Source organism: Quercus suber, unplaced genomic scaffold (assembly GCF_002906115.3).
Source record: "Quercus suber isolate HL8 unplaced genomic scaffold, Cork oak 2.0 scaffold_346, whole genome shotgun sequence".
NCBI classification, from domain to species: Eukaryota; Viridiplantae; Streptophyta; class Magnoliopsida; order Fagales; family Fagaceae; genus Quercus; species Quercus suber.
Genome location: NW_027069798.1, coordinates 317,252 through 337,539, shown reverse-complemented (window position 1 = coordinate 337,539; position 20,288 = coordinate 317,252). Strand labels below are relative to the sequence as shown.

Below are 20,288 nucleotides of genomic sequence, written 5' to 3'. Positions count from 1 at the left end.
CAAAAACTCGGGGCCAAACCTGGTCAATGAAGTCCACGCGGTACATGATTAGTTCACACTGAATCTTCTCTTCAATTTACCAATGATAAAAATAAATTTTTTTTTTTTTTGGTAGAGTAATGATAAAAATTAATTTCCCCACTCTATTACAAAAAACAAAATTCCCCACTTTATTAAATAGTCATGAACCTCTTTTATTTTGTATAAAAACAATGATGTCAAAAAATAATTAGAGCCATCCACCTTCACCCAACCAACGAGTGAAAAAGCAAACACATCTACCCAAAAAAAAAAAAAAAGAGTAAAAACCCAGAGTAATGGGTGAAATTTATTGTTCATGTTACCATTTAAATTTAAGTCAGGAAAAAAAAAAATCAAAATAGGCTGTTTGTATTTAAAGTTTACTAGAAAAATGTAAAGAGTAATTGAGAAATTGACTCCTAATATAGAGTCCGAATCTACTATTCTCCTTTTTCTACTCCAGAAATAAAAATTTATCATGTATAACTTTATTAATTAAATTCTAATTTTATTCCTTTAATATTTCAGTATCCATAATAAATAAATAAAAACCCAATACACCCCATCACCTCTACAACCACAAGTCCACCTCCTACCCTCACAGGCGTACCACCTACCTTCATTGGCGCCACTAGCAAGAGGCTGCCAACGTTGCAGTTCGGCCAACCATTGCCTCCAACAAACTCGTCTCTATTCCATTTCATCCCTCTCAACTCATCCACCACCATCATCATCTTTATATTGAAGGGTTATTAAGGATTTATTGTGACTATTCAAATCAACTTGCAATAATCTCATTTATTTTCCAATGGGTGTTGATTTTTGCTTTAAATAGATGTGATTGTTTTAACAAAAAGTTCAATTTGGGTATTTGTTCTTTTGGTTGAAATTGGTGGTGGGTAAAAGGGAGATGGGTTCGTTGAGGAGGGTGACTGGCCATGACTGTGTTAATGGCGTTGGAAGCCTCTTGCTAGTGGTGCTTTGTGGTGAATATATATTTCTAAGCCATATCAAATGTTGTTTATACAAAATTGATGTTTGAAATGTAGCTATTGGAAATGGTTGCTAATCTTTTAGTTCTTTTAATAGTGATGGTCTATGTGTTTGGTTTGATTGAACATGGATGGCCAAAGAAAATTTTGTCGTTTCTTTTCCAAAAATTGTTGAAACATAGTCATGTGGGTAATTTTGGAATAATGACTAGCAAATTTTTTTTATCTATGTTATTGAAATATTTCGTTAATACAAAATTCTTTTCTTTTACTTCTTTATAAAATGTTCATGATTATTCTTTCAATGGATTTTATAAAGGCTAATGGACTTAAGTAACTTCATAAGTCATCTATTCAAGATGTCAAATGAGGTAAATATTTATTCACTGTCTCTTTTTTTTTTTATTCTTTTAATTTTGACATATTATTATTTGGTAAGTTTTTCCAATTTGTGGCGTTGATGTCAAGCTTATGATGAGTAGGTGGTAAATACAAACAATCAAGCCTAAATCTTGACATCTTACATAATTTTCTTTTAGTCTTTTCTACTTAATACAAACTAAATAGTTTAGATTTTTGCTGTTATTTTTTCTCAAGACTAATGAGTATATTTTTTATGTTGTTTCTATTAAGATATTTTATATGCGAAGATTTGGACTTAACAAATTGTAATTGAGCTAAATGATCACATGCACTTCCATTCAATTTAGGAGATACTATTGAACTAATTTATTCTTTTATTGTGTTGTATTTAGTAGAATTTCATAGACAAGAATTGTGAATTGATATTGTATATGTAGTATCTAGCAGTGATTTTCAAAATTATATACATAATAGTAATATAATGAGAAACTTGACATAGCCAATATCATGAAAATTGAAAAAAAAAAAATTAGTATCTTCAAATATTTAGGTCGAACTAATATCCTATATGTTTAATAATCCAAGCTAAAATTAATAGCACCACTACAATTCATCATTCTCGTGCATAAGCACATGTTACATACTAGTTTTTTGTAAAGTCTGATCATCTCGGTCCTAATAAGACCTCTTTTCTTACAAATCTTCTAAATCATAATAAAACATGCCAATTCAAATTTTGGGTAATTTTGATTTTGGTGCCTCGAATTTTAAATTTTAGATTTTAATGTTTAGGCAAAACTTAAGTACAATATATTAGGTAAAATACAATTAAGTTGAAAAAGATAGCAAAAAGCTATATACACTCAAATTAGGAGTGAGTAAAAGGAAAATGTCATCGGCACACTGGAAATAATTAAACACGATGGGATGACATTTTATTGTTAAAGGTTTAAGTTTTTGGGTGTAAAGAGCTTGGTCAAAGCACAAGGACGAGTGGTTGAGACACATAAAAATATAAGGAAATAAAGTGTCTTCTTGTCGAAGACCAAAAGTAGGGCAGAAAATAAAACCTATTTTTTCCATTCCATAAAATAAACAAAATAATAGTTGTAAGATAATTCATGATGAGTTCAATGAAATGAGCAGAAAATTTGTAAAAAAGAAGAAGAAGAATTCTCTATAAATGGTCATTCTAATTTATCGTATGCTTTATCTGGATAAATTTTAGATGTAAAAGTGCCAGGATTAAATCCTGATTTGGCTGGATGAATAAAATGGTATACATATGTGAAAGGGGAAAAATCTCTTAAGCCCAAGTAGACGGATCCATCGTTTGCACGGCCCTATATGGACGGACCTATTGTGAACGGGCCGGACACAGACGGGCTGAATTATGCTGGGCTAGATTGTCCATGGGCCTGTTGAGCCCCTAAGGAGGGATATTTTGGCCCATTCTCGTAAGAGCCCAAATAGAGTCCTTGCGCTAGTAGGACTTCGGAGATCTGGTATACTTGGTAAAAATCTTCCGCGTAAGGAGGAGACTTGTTCATCACGTTTTGGACTCCATAGGAAGAGTCCTATAAGGAAAAGACTTCCGCATCAAGGAAGGGATGTCAATCTCAAGCCACTATAAAAGCCCCAATACCCTCATAAGCCAAGGTACGCATAATTAACCCTCTCTAGCACTCTAGAGTTGTGAGCACTCTTTCTGACTTGACCTTCGGAGGGTATTTGGCCGGCACCACACCGGTGCTCTCTATTAGGTCCTCTTTTTTCTGTGCAGGTGTCGTCTCGAGGGTGCGAGCATTGTGCAACCCACTGTTGATATTTTCGGCATCATCAATATGGTTTAAGCTAACAAGGACTTTAGTGTTACTAATTGGTCAAAAATGAGTTTCCAGTTCATGTCCATGGGCATTATTTTTAGAAATAAGAATAATCTAGGTTTGGTTTAAATCTTTTGGCACTCTACTTGTAACAAACATGGTTTGTATAAACTTAATGACAAAGGTGCCAACTAGGGACTAACATTGTTGATAAAAAGTAGGCATGAAAAGCTATCAGGCCAGGAACTTTGTACTAGAAATGCCAACTACAATCATTTTCCATTTTCAAGGCAAGATTGGAAGTGTAAAAATTAATTATTATAAATCATTTTTTAAAATATTTTATAAGAAAAATGATAAAGTAATTAATTATTTTGACACTTTTTTTTTTTTTTGTAAAAGTGACGTCAAAATTTTTTTTTAAATAATTTATTGACAATTGCCTTAAAGATATCGATTAACGTGATCCTTCTCCAAATTGTTTTGGTCGATGATAATAGAAGTTGGCTAACTACTAAATTGGAGAAGGTGTTTGGTATCAAATGATACTATGTTAATAGTACTAAAATCCAATAAGTGTGAAATATGTCAAACAAAAAATAACTATCCCACTAATAAATGAAAGACATGTATTAGTGGGTAGTTATTTTTACACGTATGTCTTTGGTTTTGATACAAATGACATAGTATCATTTGATACAAAATACATTTCCACCAAATTGATACCCAAAAACAAAGACCAACTACCAAAACCCCCAATGCCTTTCTCTAATAGTCATAGGGTAATAAAAACATGGAATTTACAAAGCCCAAATGCCCAATACCCAAAGGTTTATAGATGGAGGGTATGTTGTTTACACCAACAACATAATTTTGGAGGGGTAAGATTTGGGTTCAATATCCAGTTACACTAGACCAGTTGAAATTATAACACGTGTCCACTTTTGGATATATATTATCATCTTCACATGTCCAATGCACTACGAAAATTGGACTTAAGCCTCGCCCATTACCAGGTCGATGAAGAAGACAAGCATGTGACTATACATTTGTTTTTCACCATTTGACGATTATTTTATTATAGAGTTAGAGTTGGTGAAGATTTTGGCATGTGAGACTCAGCAAATGACATTGCTAAACCTCGATGTTGATAATGAATTTTTTTTTTTTTTCGATGTTGACAATGTTGGTATCATCATTCTCATTCTCTTTTCCCTAATCTCTAAGGCCCATGCCCTTTTTAATCACGATCGGCCCCCTCCTATGCTGCTACATGGACAAAACTGCCCCTGGTAAACAAAAAACATTTATATCATAATTTACTTTTTACCTTCCATAGAATAGATCACTAGTTTAACTAATGGATCACATATAGAGTTGTAAGACTAATTACAATTTTAAAAAAAAATATATATATATATATATATATTGATAATATTACAATTTTAAAAAAAAAAAATATATATATATATATTGATAATTTTTTAGAATTCTGATAACTCATTTTGAAAAATATATAAAAATTTATAACATAGGATATTTTCTTATATTTAATGAATATTTATAATAATAGATGAGCTATTAAACTTAGATAGGTATGATCAATAAGAATAAGGTATGTATTGTAGAACTCTCCTAAAATTAATTATTGAGGTGTCTTTATGTAAGATTAACATAAAGTGAGCCCAATAAGATTATATATATATATATATATAAAATAAGAGTATAATGTAATCCATTTTAAATCTATTGACTTTTGATTAATCTCATAATATTTCTTTTAATAAGTTTTTTATGCCTTACAATTTTATACATCAGTATTTTAATATATATTTTTAATTGAGTTTGATTATATTTTATATTTAAAACTTCAATTAAAATAACGTGACATTATTTTTCTTTAAAAAATAAAAAGATAATTTTATAGAAAAACACAATCATAAGAAATATATATTAATAATTACTATAATTATATATTAGTTTCATAGAAAAACACAACAATAAAAAATATTTATTAATAATTACTATAATTATCAAATTTTACATTTAATATTTCACTAATCATAATAATAATAATTTATTACTAGTGTAAGGATATTGGGCCTGGGAGCCTATCATTTGTTCGTGTTATGGGTTTGTGGCCCAATCTGAGGATAAGGGGTTGTCTGAAGAGAAGAAATCCTTATTAGAAAAGATGGTGTTAGTAAATAAATGTTAACTTTGACCATAATGGCTCAAGAGGGTGGGCCGAGGATAAATACGTCATCGGCTAATTGATTCTGAGGTCCGAAGGGGTTGTTTATTGCTCAGGGTGATGTTCCAAGAAGTTTCGTTGGAGTTGATAAGTATCGTAGAGATATCAGACAGGAAAGTGTCCTAAAATATCTAAGGAGAAAGCTATTACCTCCACATTAAATGCACTACAGCTAACACTCTAGTCGCATTAATGTGGAAGTGATACCTAAACAGTATTGTTTCAGCCTTACAGCTACTCTATGGTGACTTAGGGGAGAGGTTGATAGGACAAGTATCAACACCAACCCTCTAGCATGCACGTGTAAGGTGAGAATAAAAAGGAAAGATGATATAAAAGAAGAAGGAGAGAACAAGGGAAGGGGATCAAAAAATAAGGAGAAAAACATTGTAGCACACAGGAACCAAATTTATAACCGACCCTGAATAATAAATAAGAACAGACATCCTTGGACCTTGCCGATGATGATTTTTCTTCAATACAAACCTTTTTCTTTTCATTCTCTTATCATCTGAACTCATTCTAGCGTTGATTTGATTAAGTAAAGCTCAGTTCTCCAACTCATTCTCTATAAATTCATTGTTTTAGGCTTTTTAGGCCTAAGTCCATCCATGTAGTGGGCAAATAGTTCAAATATGGTTTTTACAACTAGCTAATAAAATTATTAAATTTCATATTTATATATGCTAAATAAAAGAGAGAAAATCATTTTTTAGATTAAATCAGGAGCATAGCACCTGTAATTTTTTTTTTTGGAGAAACATATCACCCCAAATTATTATTATGCCATTCTTGGAATGTAGATGAATTGGACCAATAAAACTTTGTCATGTCAAATAAAAAGCCAACTCAACTTCAGGTAAGCAATCACACTAAAGGAACTCCAAACCTTATCCCTCGTCATTAATTTTCTTTATCTTCGACCATCATTGTTGCCGCCACATTCACCACATCCCTACTACTACTTTATAGGGGCTAGTAACTGGTCTATATTTTTTTTGTTTTTCTGGTCTATATTTTCTGTGTAACAGTTAAGTACCTTAGATGTACACTGAGTTCATCAATTAAATTTAAATATCTATTTTCATTGACTAATATAGCACAAATAATGTTATATGTTTGTAACTTTGCACTTAATCGGTAACTTTTTGCAAAAAGAAAGTGGGAACTTTGCATATAATATAAGGTATTATAAAATTAAAGAGTGAACGAAATAGTACTATAAAATTTAAAATGCAACTATTTTTAGGGAAAATAGTAAAGTAAAAAAGTAATTTGAAGCACATAAAAGAAATTGAAACGGTCTGATTGGAACATTGGTTTTCAAATTTCAAGGTAAAATTATCAGCAAAAGGACAAACTCGTCGTTTCATTATCCAGTGCCAACTCCCAAGGCAAGCTCACTGTCCCCATTATCAATATTCATGCTTGTACTATTACTCTCTCTCTCTCTCTCTCTCTCTCTCTATATATATATATATATTCATATTATGGGTTGCTTTATATTTATAATTCTACCTAAGTCACTGCAAAAAGCTGCATGTTTTTTCTTCCTCTTAAACCCAACTCCAGTACCCAATTGCCACCCACCACTTTACAAGTCATTTTCGTTTTGGACTCTCTCTGTCTCTGCATATTCATCTTCATCTTCATCGCCTCCAAGCTTCAAGGTACGAATGCAATCACTCTTCATCTCAGTTTTTATTTTTGTGTTTTGTTTTTAAATTCAAAAATAATGATTTTGTTTGAAGATGGGAATTATCTGGGGTGGTGAAAAACAGAGAATCAAGGATTCGAATTGGGGTGTAATCATTTTGTCCGAGGAGTAACATGGACGTGATTTACTATGTTGTCAATTTGGAAGGACGAAATATTTGTTCACTTGTACTATGACATGAACAGTTAGGTGATTATTTTTAATCACTTATATATATATATATTTTTTTTATAAAAAAAATGGTTTTATAATTTATACAAAAAGGCTCTCGCTTTCACGAGGTCTGAGAGAGGAGGGTTAGTAGGTAACTTTATCTATAGTTTATAAATTTGAAAATTTAATTTGGGTTGTTACCAGTTTGTGCCGAATATGCTGAATCTTGGCCCAACTGAGATACTATGATGTTCCATAATGCCCTGTTAGCATGACTTGTCATCAAGACTTATCTTTCTTTCTTTTTTAATTGGTAAGTTACACAGGCATCCGATAGGTTTTTACTTCTACGACCTTACCATTTGCTTAGAACTTATAAGACAAGGAGGTGCCAGCTTACCATTTGCTTAGAACTTATAAGACAAGGAGGTGCCAGTTGAGCTAGAGAGCTCGCTGGCTTTATATCTTTTTAAGGTTCTTGTAAATAAGATTGTCCTGTTAATATTTGCAACTGTGACTGTGATGGATTTGGATTGTTTGGTTACATAATACAATTGTACTCTTCAATGTGCTTGCTACCAGTTCTGAAAAAAGATTTAGTAATGAACCACATCTTTTATCATCCATTGTCAGTGTTTGGTTCAACTGTGATATTTCTATCCAAGTGATTTGAAAGTGTTTCTATGCGGATAACTTAGTATTAGTAGTTCAACTATACTACTATGACATGCTATTAAATAAAAGTCCCACCTAGATTGTTCTTTGTGACAAATTTTGGGACTCCTGTATTTTTTGTGGACATTATGTTGCTTGTTATATAAGTCACATTCTTTACCAGGTATGAAGTTAAAATAAGTTAACATCTAATGTTATCTTCAAACTATACTTAGGTTTGTCAAATTGTTATCAGTTTTAGCAACTTCTTTGCCTTTTTATCATCTATATGCATGGGTCTTTGAGTAAATTAGTAGCAAAATAAGTTTTTTTTGTTCTTGATAAATGTTTTACAGACATGTCAAGCCTAGGGCGGAGAGGAATTCATTTCTTTCACAGACTAAATGCTGCAAATGTCCCTACTGATTTGCTAGAAAAGGGCCAAAATCGTGTTATTGATGCTTCCCTTACCCTTATCCGTGAGAGGGCAAAGCTTAAGGTATATGTTGATGTTTGTTTTGAAAACTTTTATCATGTTATTGTAGTCATTATTAGTTTGTTGTCTTGTGTAATTCTATGCGCTAGTAATTTGATAAAGATGATCTGACTCGGAGTTTTGCAAAAAGACACAATACTGAAAAACTTATTATTGGTTTTTGTTAGGGAGAGCTTGTTCGTGCTGTAGGAGGTGCTGTTGCAACGACATCTCTTCTTGGAGTACCTTTAGGACATAACTCATCATTTCTTCAGGGGCCTGCATTTGCGCCTCCTCGCATTAGAGAGGCTATCTGGTGTGGTAGCACAAACTCAGCAACTGAAGAAGGTATGAACAGTAGTTTGCCTCTGGACTGACTGTTGGAAATCTTAAGCATTTAACTATTGTAGGATAAGTTGTGTCTGCATGGTGCATATGCCTCAATTGATTGCTGAAGGATGTCTCTAATAATATTTTTTGTGTTTTGCATTGTTGATTCATGTTCTCATGGAGTCTCTATATGGTAGGATTGAATTCAGATCTTAACCTCTCATATAAATTTGAGTTCTGGACATTTTTGTTGCAAAGATGTGTTGATGGATACTAATAATACCTGATCAGTCAGTCACATTTAGCAGTTTATGTGTGCACTGTGACATACTGACATTGATGCTGGGAAATGCAGGGAAAGAATTAAAAGACCCACGGGTGCTAACTGATGTTGGCGATGTCCCTGTCCAAGAAATTAGAGATTGTGGTGTGGATGATGACAGATTGATGAATGTCATAAGTGACTCTGTCAAGCTAGTTATGGAAGAGGTGAGATGTCCTTTTCTGTAAGCTTCCATTTCAAATTATGGGCATTATGTATTGGAATTTCTAAATTACAACCTAAGCGGTTTCCTCTGGTAAGATCTTTGAATTAAACCCTGCAGCATTGTCCTGTTTTGGTCTAGTTTAATTAAATATTTTTCCTAGCTAGTTATGTTGGATGTTCTTATTGTTAAAGGCTTTTTGCAATTTTCCTTCTTCATCACTGATATCCTCCTTAGGGTTAATTCTATTTACTTGCTGAATGTTATATGCGATACTTGTCATTCACTTGATGCAGTCTAGATTGACTTGTTTTTACTTTAAATCTTTGGAGGTTCTTGACAATTCTAGTCAAATAAAAATTATTGACTCCAAGAAGAGACACATCAGTAAGATTATTTCTGTCTTGGATTAATTGTCAAAAATTAATCAAGCTAAACATTTGGAGGGTCCCAAATTTTGGGTTGTCCCTATGAGATTGCTTAGGAAAAGGGCAAGGGTGTGGTTGTGCCAAGAATTCTAGCTTCTCTTCCAATGGTTGTTGGACCAAATGGCATCTCCACATCACTAAAAGAAGAAGTGGAGAATGAGGACACAAGTTCAGTCCTGTATGGCTTAGTGAGAGGTGTTTACCTTTCCCTACAATATTTTTTTTTTGGGGGGGGGGGGGGGGGGTGTTAAGATTTTGCCTTTTCTCAATGTCTTGAACAAGTGGAATAAAGTCAGCCACCTTTAACATGTGATAGAATGGAAGTCGGCTAGTCCGTTTGGTATGGTGCTTGTTTTACATGCTTGCTTTGACCAAAGAGATCTGTTCCTTGAAAGCTTCAGTGATACTGTCTGTTTTATGAAAATGTTTGGACCATTTGGTGTGAGATTTTACTATCCAATAATTGTCTATTGCCAACTACCTTTTGGTTTAAAGTGGTCATTTCAATCCTAATGAGACCCATGCTCTTTCAGGCTCCGTTACGCCCATTAGTTTTAGGTGGTGATCACTCAATATCGTATCCTGTTGTAAGAGCTGTTTCTGAAAAGCTTGGGGGCCCTGTAGATATTCTTCATCTTGATGCCCATCCGGATATCTATCATTCCTTTGAAGGAAATAAGTATTCTCATGCTTCTTCTTTTGCCCGTATTATGGAGGGTGGTTATGCTCGGCGGCTTTTGCAGGTAGACTTTTATCATGTATTCTGATATTAAATGCAGCCTTGTATTTTCTGTTAACTTATATTGACCAAATAATTATTTTAGTGGCTAATTTGATATACTGACCTTTGAAGTTCTTACCTTTCTTGCACCTCACAAATTGATTCGTGAATTTAAATTTTCTGCCTCAACGCATTTCACTTGGACCCCCCATCTTCAGTTCAATTTCTGCATTGAAGCTTTTCTCAATAAGAATTTTAGGTTGATTGCTACACTTCTAAAGAGTTCTGTTGTACAAAATTTTGCCACTATGGTAGCCATCTTGAATACTCACTTTGACTTTTCAATGTATTCTAACTCATCTTTTTGCTTGTTATGTATGCTCAAAGTACCCATAGTGAATCCTCAACCATGGATTTGAGAGCGGAGGTTAATCGGTCCAAACACATGAAATGATCAATAATAAGATATACTGACATAACTAACCCCTATACCTCCTCTAGACCGCAAATCATATCAGGCTATAAATTGCCATAAAATCACAACAATTTTATTTTAAAAGTAGTTGCTGAACCCTGTTATTAAAAATATCTGAGATGCATTGTAGTTTTAGGAATAACAAATATTCATATAACAAAATTGGTCCTAGTTAAAACATCAAATCTCATGCTTAATTTTCTATCTGGCATACCATAGATCAGATATTGACCTTGTCAAAAGCTTTGGTATCTGACAGCTGAAAGTTGGGTCAATCAAACCAAACACAGGAACTAATCAACAAGACTGATATAATTAGTCCTTTGCCTCATTGAGACTAAAAATTAAAATCTGGTCTGCAGATTCCCAGTTCCAAACAACCTTAATGTTATTGAAAACCAATAAATGATACAAATGGTCCCATATTAAGAAACCTCTAACTGACATTCCTGATTACCTTATGTGTGCATACTATTGATTTTTTGTTGGCTGAGTGATAAGTACTGGCTTATAACAATCAGCTAAGGAGATTTATCCTGTGGATGTCAGTGACAAGGAGTTTAAATTGTGGGGAGATGGAGAAAAAAGGAATGGCCTTACTCCCATCTGGCTGCTATGCTCATAATGAAACATAAATTTTGGCAATAGGTGGAGAGACAACCAGTATGAGAGATGCGGCATGCATAATCTGCTTTTAGGGCCCCAATCCAAAGTGCCCACAAATGATTGTCTCATTATAAATAATTCTTTTGATTCTGGAATAATCCTTTTGTTGCTTCAATGTAGCCTCATTGAATTAATACAGCAGCAGAAACCTCAAGGGAAGGTAATGATTGAAATTCAAGATTGATCTGGGTTGGTGACTGTTTGATTTCAATCTGCTGAAACATTTATTCCTTTAATATTTTTTTGGCATTTTGACATTATCATTTAGTGTCCTTGGCTGTTGAATTTGAATAAATTTGTAAGATTTTAGGGAAATTTTCACCCCATTCATCTGTGAAAAATGTCTATATCTGGAGATAACTTATTGACCTTCCTATGCAATTTACTCTATTATCATACCTTTAATTCTTCTTTTCTTATCCCCTTCACTAAACCAGCCCTGTTTTTAATATTTTGATAGGTTCTGCATCAAAACTTGCTAATTGTAAGTAATAAACCTGAGTCTGGATTTTAAATATTTTACTTAAATGTCGACTTTTCAGGTTGGTCTTAGATCAATAACAACTGAAGGGCGTGAACAAGGCAAAAGATTTGGAGTGGAGCAATTTGAAATGCGAACCTTTTCAAGAGATCGCGAATTTTTGGAAAACCTGGTCTCTCTCTCTTTTTCTGTCTTCTATTCTCCTAACTCTTTTTGGTTTTTGCTTGAACTTTTATGCTTCTCATTTAACTAGGTATATCCATGTCACTCTATGTTTATGCACTAATATATAGATATGTATTAAGATGTGTGGAAATTCATTTTGGTGGAAGTATGTTTAAGTTCTGCAAGTATTAGAAAACCTGTTAATCTGTGAAATACATTTAAAAAAAAAAAAATCTATGATGTGAACTATAAAAATTTTCTTTATAGATAAGTCAGGAAAATTTGCTTTGTAACAGTCAAATAAGTTTCATGTGCTGTGTATGTGGCCGAACAATTTGAATTTAGCTATGGAGTAATAAGTTGCACTAACAAGGACATTATCTAATATATAGTCAATTATGGGTTGAAGTGAGTCAATTAAGTACTACACTCCTACTCTCTCAATAAAGTCCATTACTTGAATCTTGCTAAACCTTGAATTGTATTATACCTGGATCTGTTTTAATTTTGATACTATTGGTGATATTTCTGAGGCTAAATTATTATTTTGGTCCCTAAACTTTACAAAAAGTTTGTTTTTTCATCCCTAAACTATTGAAAATATTTCAATTTATGTCCTTAAACTTTAAACAATATATATTTTCATCCCTGAACTATTAAAAAAGTTCTTTTTCGTCCTTATTTTTGTCTCCTAACTATTGAAAAAAAACTATTTACAAAGTTTAGGAACGAAATAAGAACTTTTTAAAGTTTAGAGACAAAACAATATTTTAGCCTATTTCTGATTATTGGTGAAATGAATTTTACATGGGATGGTGTAGTCTGAGGTAATCTGTATGCGTTTATTATATATGCTAAAAATTAGTAATCTAAATCTCACGTTAAACTGCCAATGACCTTTTGGTCAAATGGCATTTCCTGGTCTTTCCAATGAGACTTTCAGGTTCAAATGCCCCTTCCCCCACTTAAATGTTCAAAAAGATTCTCATGCTAGACTTTCCATTTATCCTTAACATCCACCCTTCCCACCACTCCCCCTGTTTTCTTGGCTCTGTGTGTGTCTGATTAACTTCTTAAAACCAAATTTAGAATATAGGATAATAATTTTGGTCAAACAGGTTCACATGTTAGAAGTGGAATCTGTAAACTTCATTTTGATTATCTAAAATGTCCTTTGACAGAAACTTGGGGAGGGTGTAAAAGGCGTGTATATCTCAATAGATGTGGATAGTCTTGATCCTGCTTTTGCTCCTGGAGTGTCTCACATTGAGCCAGGAGGTCTCTCTTTTCGTGATGTTCTCAACATCCTCCACAACCTCCAAGGTAATGTTGTTGCTGCAGATGTGGTTGAGTTCAACCCACAACGTGACACTGTTGATGGTATGACTGCAATGGTAGCTGCTAAGCTGGTGAGAGAACTGACTGCTAAGATATCAAAATGATAGACCCTGTGGATTCCCCTCAAGATTTTCAAATTGTTCACTGATGTACCAGCAATAATCAATGCTTCCAGCATACCAAATATTAGTTCATCCTTTGGTTTGATAACAGGATATGGACTAAAGAAATATACTTCTTGTTAGTTACTGAGAGAACTTTTTTTCGGGATTTATGTATTTGGGTTTACATAAAAACTAGTCATGATAATGTTACAACTGTTACAGTCGGTACATTGTTGTACTTAATCTCCTGCCAAACAGATAAGTAAACAACTATTATCTAGTTCAATGTTGTGTTTCTATGTTTTAGAGTTGAAGGTTGAACTAGAACTAATGCTTCCCATGTTTTGATCACAACATTAACTAAATTGCTTACGGTGTTGTAACAAAAATAAACTTATGAGTTTTTTGCCAAGGTCCTCTGCTTGATTCTTTCTTTTACTGAACTTTTTGTAGTTCTTTCATGTAATACAACGTACTATATTAGTCATACAATTTACCTATATAGTTAAGAGCCTCCTGACTTAGTGACATTGTCCAATCTTTTCCATGGGAACAACCTAAATTCAAATAGCCCTCTTCCCAGTTCCCACTGCTGTTAGTGCCCATATATGTATTTATCAACATATGATATTACATTTATGGTAAATGATTCCTGATCATTTTCCACATTCTTAGCAGTGGAGCATGTGATTTCCTGAAACACCAACAACCACCCCCCCCCCCCCCCCAAAACACACACACGAACATGACATGAGAGAAGGCAATACAACTATTCTTGAAAACTTAGATACGATTTGGTGAGGATAAAAAAAAATAATTAAATAATATGTTTAGGTTCATTTTATTTATTTTTAAATATTTTCTATATTTATCTTAAGTTTTCAAAAATATTTCAAAAAATATATGGATTTGTTTATATATATATATACACACACATATATCCTTGTCAAAGTTAGACAAAGACATTTTGATATTTGTCACTGAAAATTGTCTAAATAATAATTTAACACTTAGCAAATAAGTATTCTCTAACTCTAGATACTCAATCTCACCACATTCAAAATATAATACATAAAAGAGTTCTCAATAAAAGAGTGTTATTGATACTTATTTATATAATATCTAAAAGTTAAAACATAGTATTTATTATTGTTATACTCTTATTGAGCCACATTAGCGTAGCATTCGATACAATTTTATCCATTTCAATACAGTTCGGTCTAGTTTAGTCCATTTCAGCCTATTTTGAATGTAAAAGACAAACATTTACTAACTTAAGCTATCATACCTACCTTATTTTTGAGACATGAAAAACACACATGCAACATGCTAGTTCGTTATTGACTCTTACGAGACATCAGAAATTCTAGAGTGTTCGAGCTTCTTAGGCCTTATTTGGATATTGAAAATACTATCACTCATCACTTATCACTTAAAAATCTCCATGTTACACTCTGGCATGTTTGGCACTTCAACTTGGTTAGAGTTTTTATTCTCAAAACTCAAAATACTCACCTTTATGTGGGACCCACGGACTGAGCTTTGTAGAAACCGATGTGAACTTCAGCTGTATATGCCCCAACAGCTTCTCTGGAAAAGGTTTCATGGAAAATAATGATGTTTATTTTTGTTCTTATAGATGGTACAAATCATAGCATAACACAAAAATGTATAGGATATAAAAAAAAAGTTGCCAAAAGTTCAATCATGTTTGATGACAAGCATCCATTAGGAATAGGTCATTGTCTGAAAAAAAAAATGTGGTTGGAATAGATCATCCAAACACTTGGCAAGCCTCCTGAAAAGCATCAGAGTGAAGAGATGAAAAAAGAAAGGAAAGAAAGAAAGAAGAAGCAATAGGTGTGAAGAAAGGAAGAAAAAATAAAGCAAGAAGCACTGAACCTGCAACGGGTGGAAAGAAAGGAGCAAATGTGAAAACAGAAAGAAAAAGAAATGAAAAAGCTTTGGGTGTTTGATGTGACAACACAAAACATTGGGTCCCACAGGTTTCATTTAATTACCAAATTGGCATGTAACTCATAACTCAAGTATCTGAAAACACTTAAAACTTGTTTCTATTTTCAGTCACTCTAAATTTGCATAATTAATTACTCTCATCCCCTGGATGTCTCCATATTGCTGCTGGATTTTCACATTTACTAGCTTGTCCAAATTTGTAACCAATGTTCAAAAGGTGGTAAAGAGATGCAAGTTGGGTTTAAATTGGCTTACAAGAACCTGGGGGGAAGGTGTTTTTGACAACATTATTGGAATCATAGAGGAAACAGTTGGTTGCTAGGATTATAATGATTAGTTTTCCTATCAACCAGGATAGCTATCTTGGATAAAGAGGTCTCTGACTTACGTTTCTGCCAAGTGTGCGTGGCTAATATACATGAGTAATACCAACAACGCATAGCGCCATACTCACCCAATATAAAATCGACAATGGCACTTGGGCAAATCATACAGTAATAATTGAAAATAGAATCATATGTTTTCTGCTTTCTCCATTCCTATCCTAGTAAATAGACGTTTATCACCATAAAGTTTACATTCTCATAAGGACCATATAGGTAATGAGCGCCTAAATTTATTTGGCAAAAACATATTTTTGATTCTCGTAAGGACAATGGATGTCTTTATTTTGAGTTTTTGACTCTTATGTTTTGAAAATTTTTAATTTGATTTTTGATTTTTTTTTTATTAAAAACTTTCATTTTGGTCTTAAATATCTGGTGACGAACTTGCTGAATAAAAAAAAATTAACATTAAAGAAAGAAAAAGTACTAGTATTGGTTCTAATTTAAACTTATAATTACTTTTTTTTATGTCCATCTCACTTAAAAAATGATTGTAAGTATATCATTTCTCTTAAAAAAATATACATTATCATGTTAATAAATAATACTAATAAATAATAAAAACAAAAAATACTCCACAACATTTTCTTATTTTGTTATTAGTTACAGATTATTTTTTTGCCTCAACTGCCACTTAAAATTTGTTTAAAATGTTGTAAATTCCACATTAAAAGAGCTCTTCCTTCTTTATGTTTCAAACTAAATTCTACAATTTTTGTTCTCCTTTTGCTTTGGTAACCAAAAATATCAGCTCTCATGATCACGCTCTCCGTTAACTTCAATTTTCTTCGCTCAAATAAAGTCAACAGATACAAATCTAGCTTAGATTCCATAATTAAGCTTTTTATACTTGCTACGAATTTAATAAGATTCGAGTAGTAACCCATTGTCCTTCACCACCACTTGTTGCCATTAAAGAAATAAACTCGTTTACTCCTTTGCAGTAACTTTCCGAAGATTTTAACTCAGATTTTAGGAGCTTCCCCGAGGGAGAAACTCCTCCAAAAATAGGCGTATGCCACTATTTGCGGCGTGCACACGGTATTCTTTAGTAAAAGGCGAAAGAATAGTTCGCTCTGTGCTCACCGCGTGGCTGCGTAAATGTTACTTGTTTTAGGAAAGCCCCTTTTATAAGATCTTTCTGCCACAGACATTGTCAAATGTATCCGATGTGGGACAACTATGTCAGTTTGAGAGTGCACCTCCAATAACGCTACATAAAAACAAACATTGCCAATTGCCATACATGTCGTTTGTGCTTCTGAGTCCCCAAAAAAACAACTGACCAATGAAAAGAAGAATCAATGAAGATTGAGGACATTGCCCATTTCCTAGGCTAAGCAATTACTGAGCTAGTACAAGGGTCTCATTGGGGAAGCCAGAAAAAGCAAGTGAATTGTAAGTCTACATTTCACCTCCATGTATAACTTCCATTTCGCTCGATTCTTCTTGCTTCTCCAATGATATATCCTTGACCCCTGTACTGCTTGGCACAAACGACAAATAAAGCTAAATTAAGCATGGTCAAAGCAGCTGATAGAAAGAAAAGTATATCCAAATGACCATAATTTAAATCAGGAGGATCCCATCCTGGCTTGCCATGCTTAATTAGAAGTTATTTTTGGCACCACTGTTAACATGATTGTTGCTACATAGCTACCTATTACCGGTGAAGACATTTACAAACTCTCATCCCCAAACTTTTCAATTCGTCTGGCGTTTGTGAAGCAAACAACTCCATTTGTGCCACATAAACAAATGCTTCAGACACTCCTAGAAGTACGTATTGTGGAGTATTAGCAAAAAAAAAATGTATTGTAGAGTCTGCCAAAAAATACTCAAAGAACTCCATCTCTATGTTGCCAAAGTTTCCAGCATGTTTTAGTCTTTGTTGCTCCACAATGCCTGAAATTATCATAGCTAATATTGCTAAAGCCTGCCCGATTCCTAATCTTTGTAGCTCACTTGGAGGTTTGGGTTCCTTAATTTCGCGTAGAGGGGAAGAATGATTGCGTCGTATGATATAATGAATGCGGATGCGCTTACAATGTCAAAGGCAGTCTTGCTGGCTGGAGGAATGTGAAAATTTGAGATTACTTTGTTCATGGCAGCACCTTGCACAACAGGAAGAGAGAGCATTTGAATGAAGACTACTGAGGGGAAGATGGTGCAAAGCCATGCTGGCAACAGCCTAATTAAGTGTCTGTTTGGTTAACTTATTTTTTATATTTAGCATTTTTTGCTATTATTTATGAGTCTAACTGCACTTTTTAGTACAATTCATGGATCCCACTGTATTATTTCAACTAACAATTATCTTTATCTACAGTAATTTTAGCCCCAAAAAAAATTCAATTTCAGCAAAATAAGTGAATTTCAAACAGACTCTAAGTATGCATTTCACTTCTTCAATCTGTGTAGTGCAAAGTTGCCATGGATTCATGTCCTCTAATGGGGATTTTGTGCATCACCATCCTCTGAGGAAGTAATGGCTGCTCGATCAAAAAAAGATGAACACGAGTATTAGCATTCACTCTTTTTAAAATGGATCCACTCCATTTTATGCAGATGTAAACTCTGTTTGAGATTAGCTTATTTTGCTGAAATTGAAAACTTTTTGCTGAAAGTACTCTAGATAAATGTAAAAGTTAATTGAAATAAATAGTGAGATCTATAAATAGTACTAAAAAGTGCAGTATGGCTCATGAATTGTATAAAAAATAAGCTAAATAGTAAAATAAACTGGTTTTTTTAATTTGGAGCCAAACGCACACGTAGTCTCCGTCTTGGACTTAACAGCTAATAGTTGTTTTATTTTGCAATTATAGACTTATTTTGACAAACTAAATTTGGGTTGCAAGTTTTTTTTTTTTTTTTTTTTTTTGAGAAACTAACATACAAACACACAAGAGAAAGGGCAAATTTATGTAACACTGTGAGAGTGTCCTTTTCTTCTCAACACTGTGCCCCAAAGATCCTGGGCCAAATAAATATTCTTGGTGGACTGGGCTTGGTTCACCGCAGCTAAAATGCTGTTTAAGAACCAAGTGGTGCACAAAACAAGCTCCCTTGACTGACAAACAAAAATATCTGTATTGAATGACATTTTAACAGCAAAGGAATGCACAGCAAATGAAATACAATGTAAGAAAAAGTTAGGGATCCTCGAATTAGTGAGGTGCATTTTATTAATTTCCCTTAGTTATGATTACAGTGCTCACTAAGACGTGATACAAGGTTCAACTAAGTTAAAAAATTACAGACTTTGATAGCTATTCAAGCTTCCAAGACTTGCAAAGTTTGAATTTGTTGAATCTGAGTATGTGCTATAATGGCTGTCTCTGGGAAACCGGGAGCGGTTCCTCTGTTTTCTTTTAATTTTACAGAGCTCTTGGTGTGATTACCATGCTCACTAAGACGTGATACAAGGTTCAACTAAGTTCAAAAATTATAGACTTTTTAGCTATTTAAGCTTCCAAGACTTGCAAAGTTTGAATTTGTTGAATCCGAGTATGTGCCATAGTGGCTGTCTCTGGGATACCGAGAGCGGTTCCTCTGTTTTTTTTTTTTTTTTACAGAGCTCTTCCTATAGTTCTATATTCTTTCTGATAATCCAGAAAAATGGCCATGAATGCTTGAATAATCTAATAAAAAAATGAATCTCTCTCCCCCCAAATTAGAATCCCTTTTTAGCATGGACCTCCTCCTCCTTTTATAGCACAGATCAGCCTTCGGGGTATCGGTGATTTCCCCATTTTGCCCCTTAGAGTTTGTGCCGTGCCAGTTTTGCTCAGGGCTATGTCGTTTCCCTTTTTTTTCATAACTTCTTACTTTTGGTCCGACCAAACGAAAGTCCCTTAGCTGGTTTTCTATTTTCAGCTTCTCTGTTAGCTGATCTTCAGCTATTTGGCATTTTTCACTTCTTCAGCTTTTTTTAGTTGTACTCTTCCTTGTCATTTTCTCCAAATGGTTGGAATCACGGCTCATGCGTTTTTTGCTTTGTACTTCCTGGTCTCACTACATGTCTGGAGCATGAGACCCACATACTTTTGTCTTTTATCCCTCTTTTAAACCTGCTTCAATCCACTTTAACTGTGTTGCATGTCCCGAGGATCCCGAGCCTCTGGGGATCCCGGCCTAGTTCTTTCACTGGAATTTGTTGGACTTTTTAATGGTCTTTTTTGCTAGAAATCTAAACATACATAGGGCCTTGATGTCGATTCTTCTTGCTGCACGAATTAGGCCTTCTTTATTTTTTATGGAATGGGCTTTGTTGT

General features: G+C 33.7%; 1 protein-coding gene and 1 non-coding gene across 2 annotated transcripts; one reads left to right on the top strand and one right to left on the bottom strand.

The window, feature by feature from the left end:
- The first annotated feature begins 6,949 nt into the window (after positions 1-6,949).
- On the top strand, positions 6,950-13,934 carry LOC111988645 (arginase 1, mitochondrial). The gene is made up of 7 exons (XM_024020431.2): positions 6,950-7,126; positions 8,337-8,479; positions 8,644-8,803; positions 9,141-9,274; positions 10,232-10,441; positions 12,103-12,213; positions 13,388-13,934. The coding sequence occupies exons 1-7, from the start codon at positions 6,997-6,999 to the stop codon at positions 13,646-13,648; spliced, it is 1,149 nt and encodes a 382-aa protein (XP_023876199.1). The 5' UTR covers positions 6,950-6,996; the 3' UTR covers positions 13,649-13,934.
- A 3,054-nt stretch (positions 13,935-16,988) lies between these two features.
- Positions 16,989-17,106, bottom strand: LOC111988775 (U5 spliceosomal RNA). The gene has a single exon (XR_002880470.1). It is a non-coding gene; the product is annotated as a U5 spliceosomal RNA (small nuclear RNA).
- Between the last annotated feature and the right edge of the window lie 3,182 nt (positions 17,107-20,288).

Excerpts from the sequence above, each read along its gene's own strand:
- LOC111988645 (XM_024020431.2), top strand. The coding sequence starts at position 6,997 with ATGTTTTTTCTTCCTCTTAAACCCAACTCCAGTACCCAATTGCCACCC. Across the intron at positions 7,127-8,336 it reads CATCGCCTCCAAGCTTCAAG|ACATGTCAAGCCTAGGGCGG; the intron begins GTACGAATGCAA and ends AATGTTTTACAG. Across the intron at positions 10,442-12,102 it reads ATGCTCGGCGGCTTTTGCAG|GTTGGTCTTAGATCAATAAC; the intron begins GTAGACTTTTAT and ends TCGACTTTTCAG.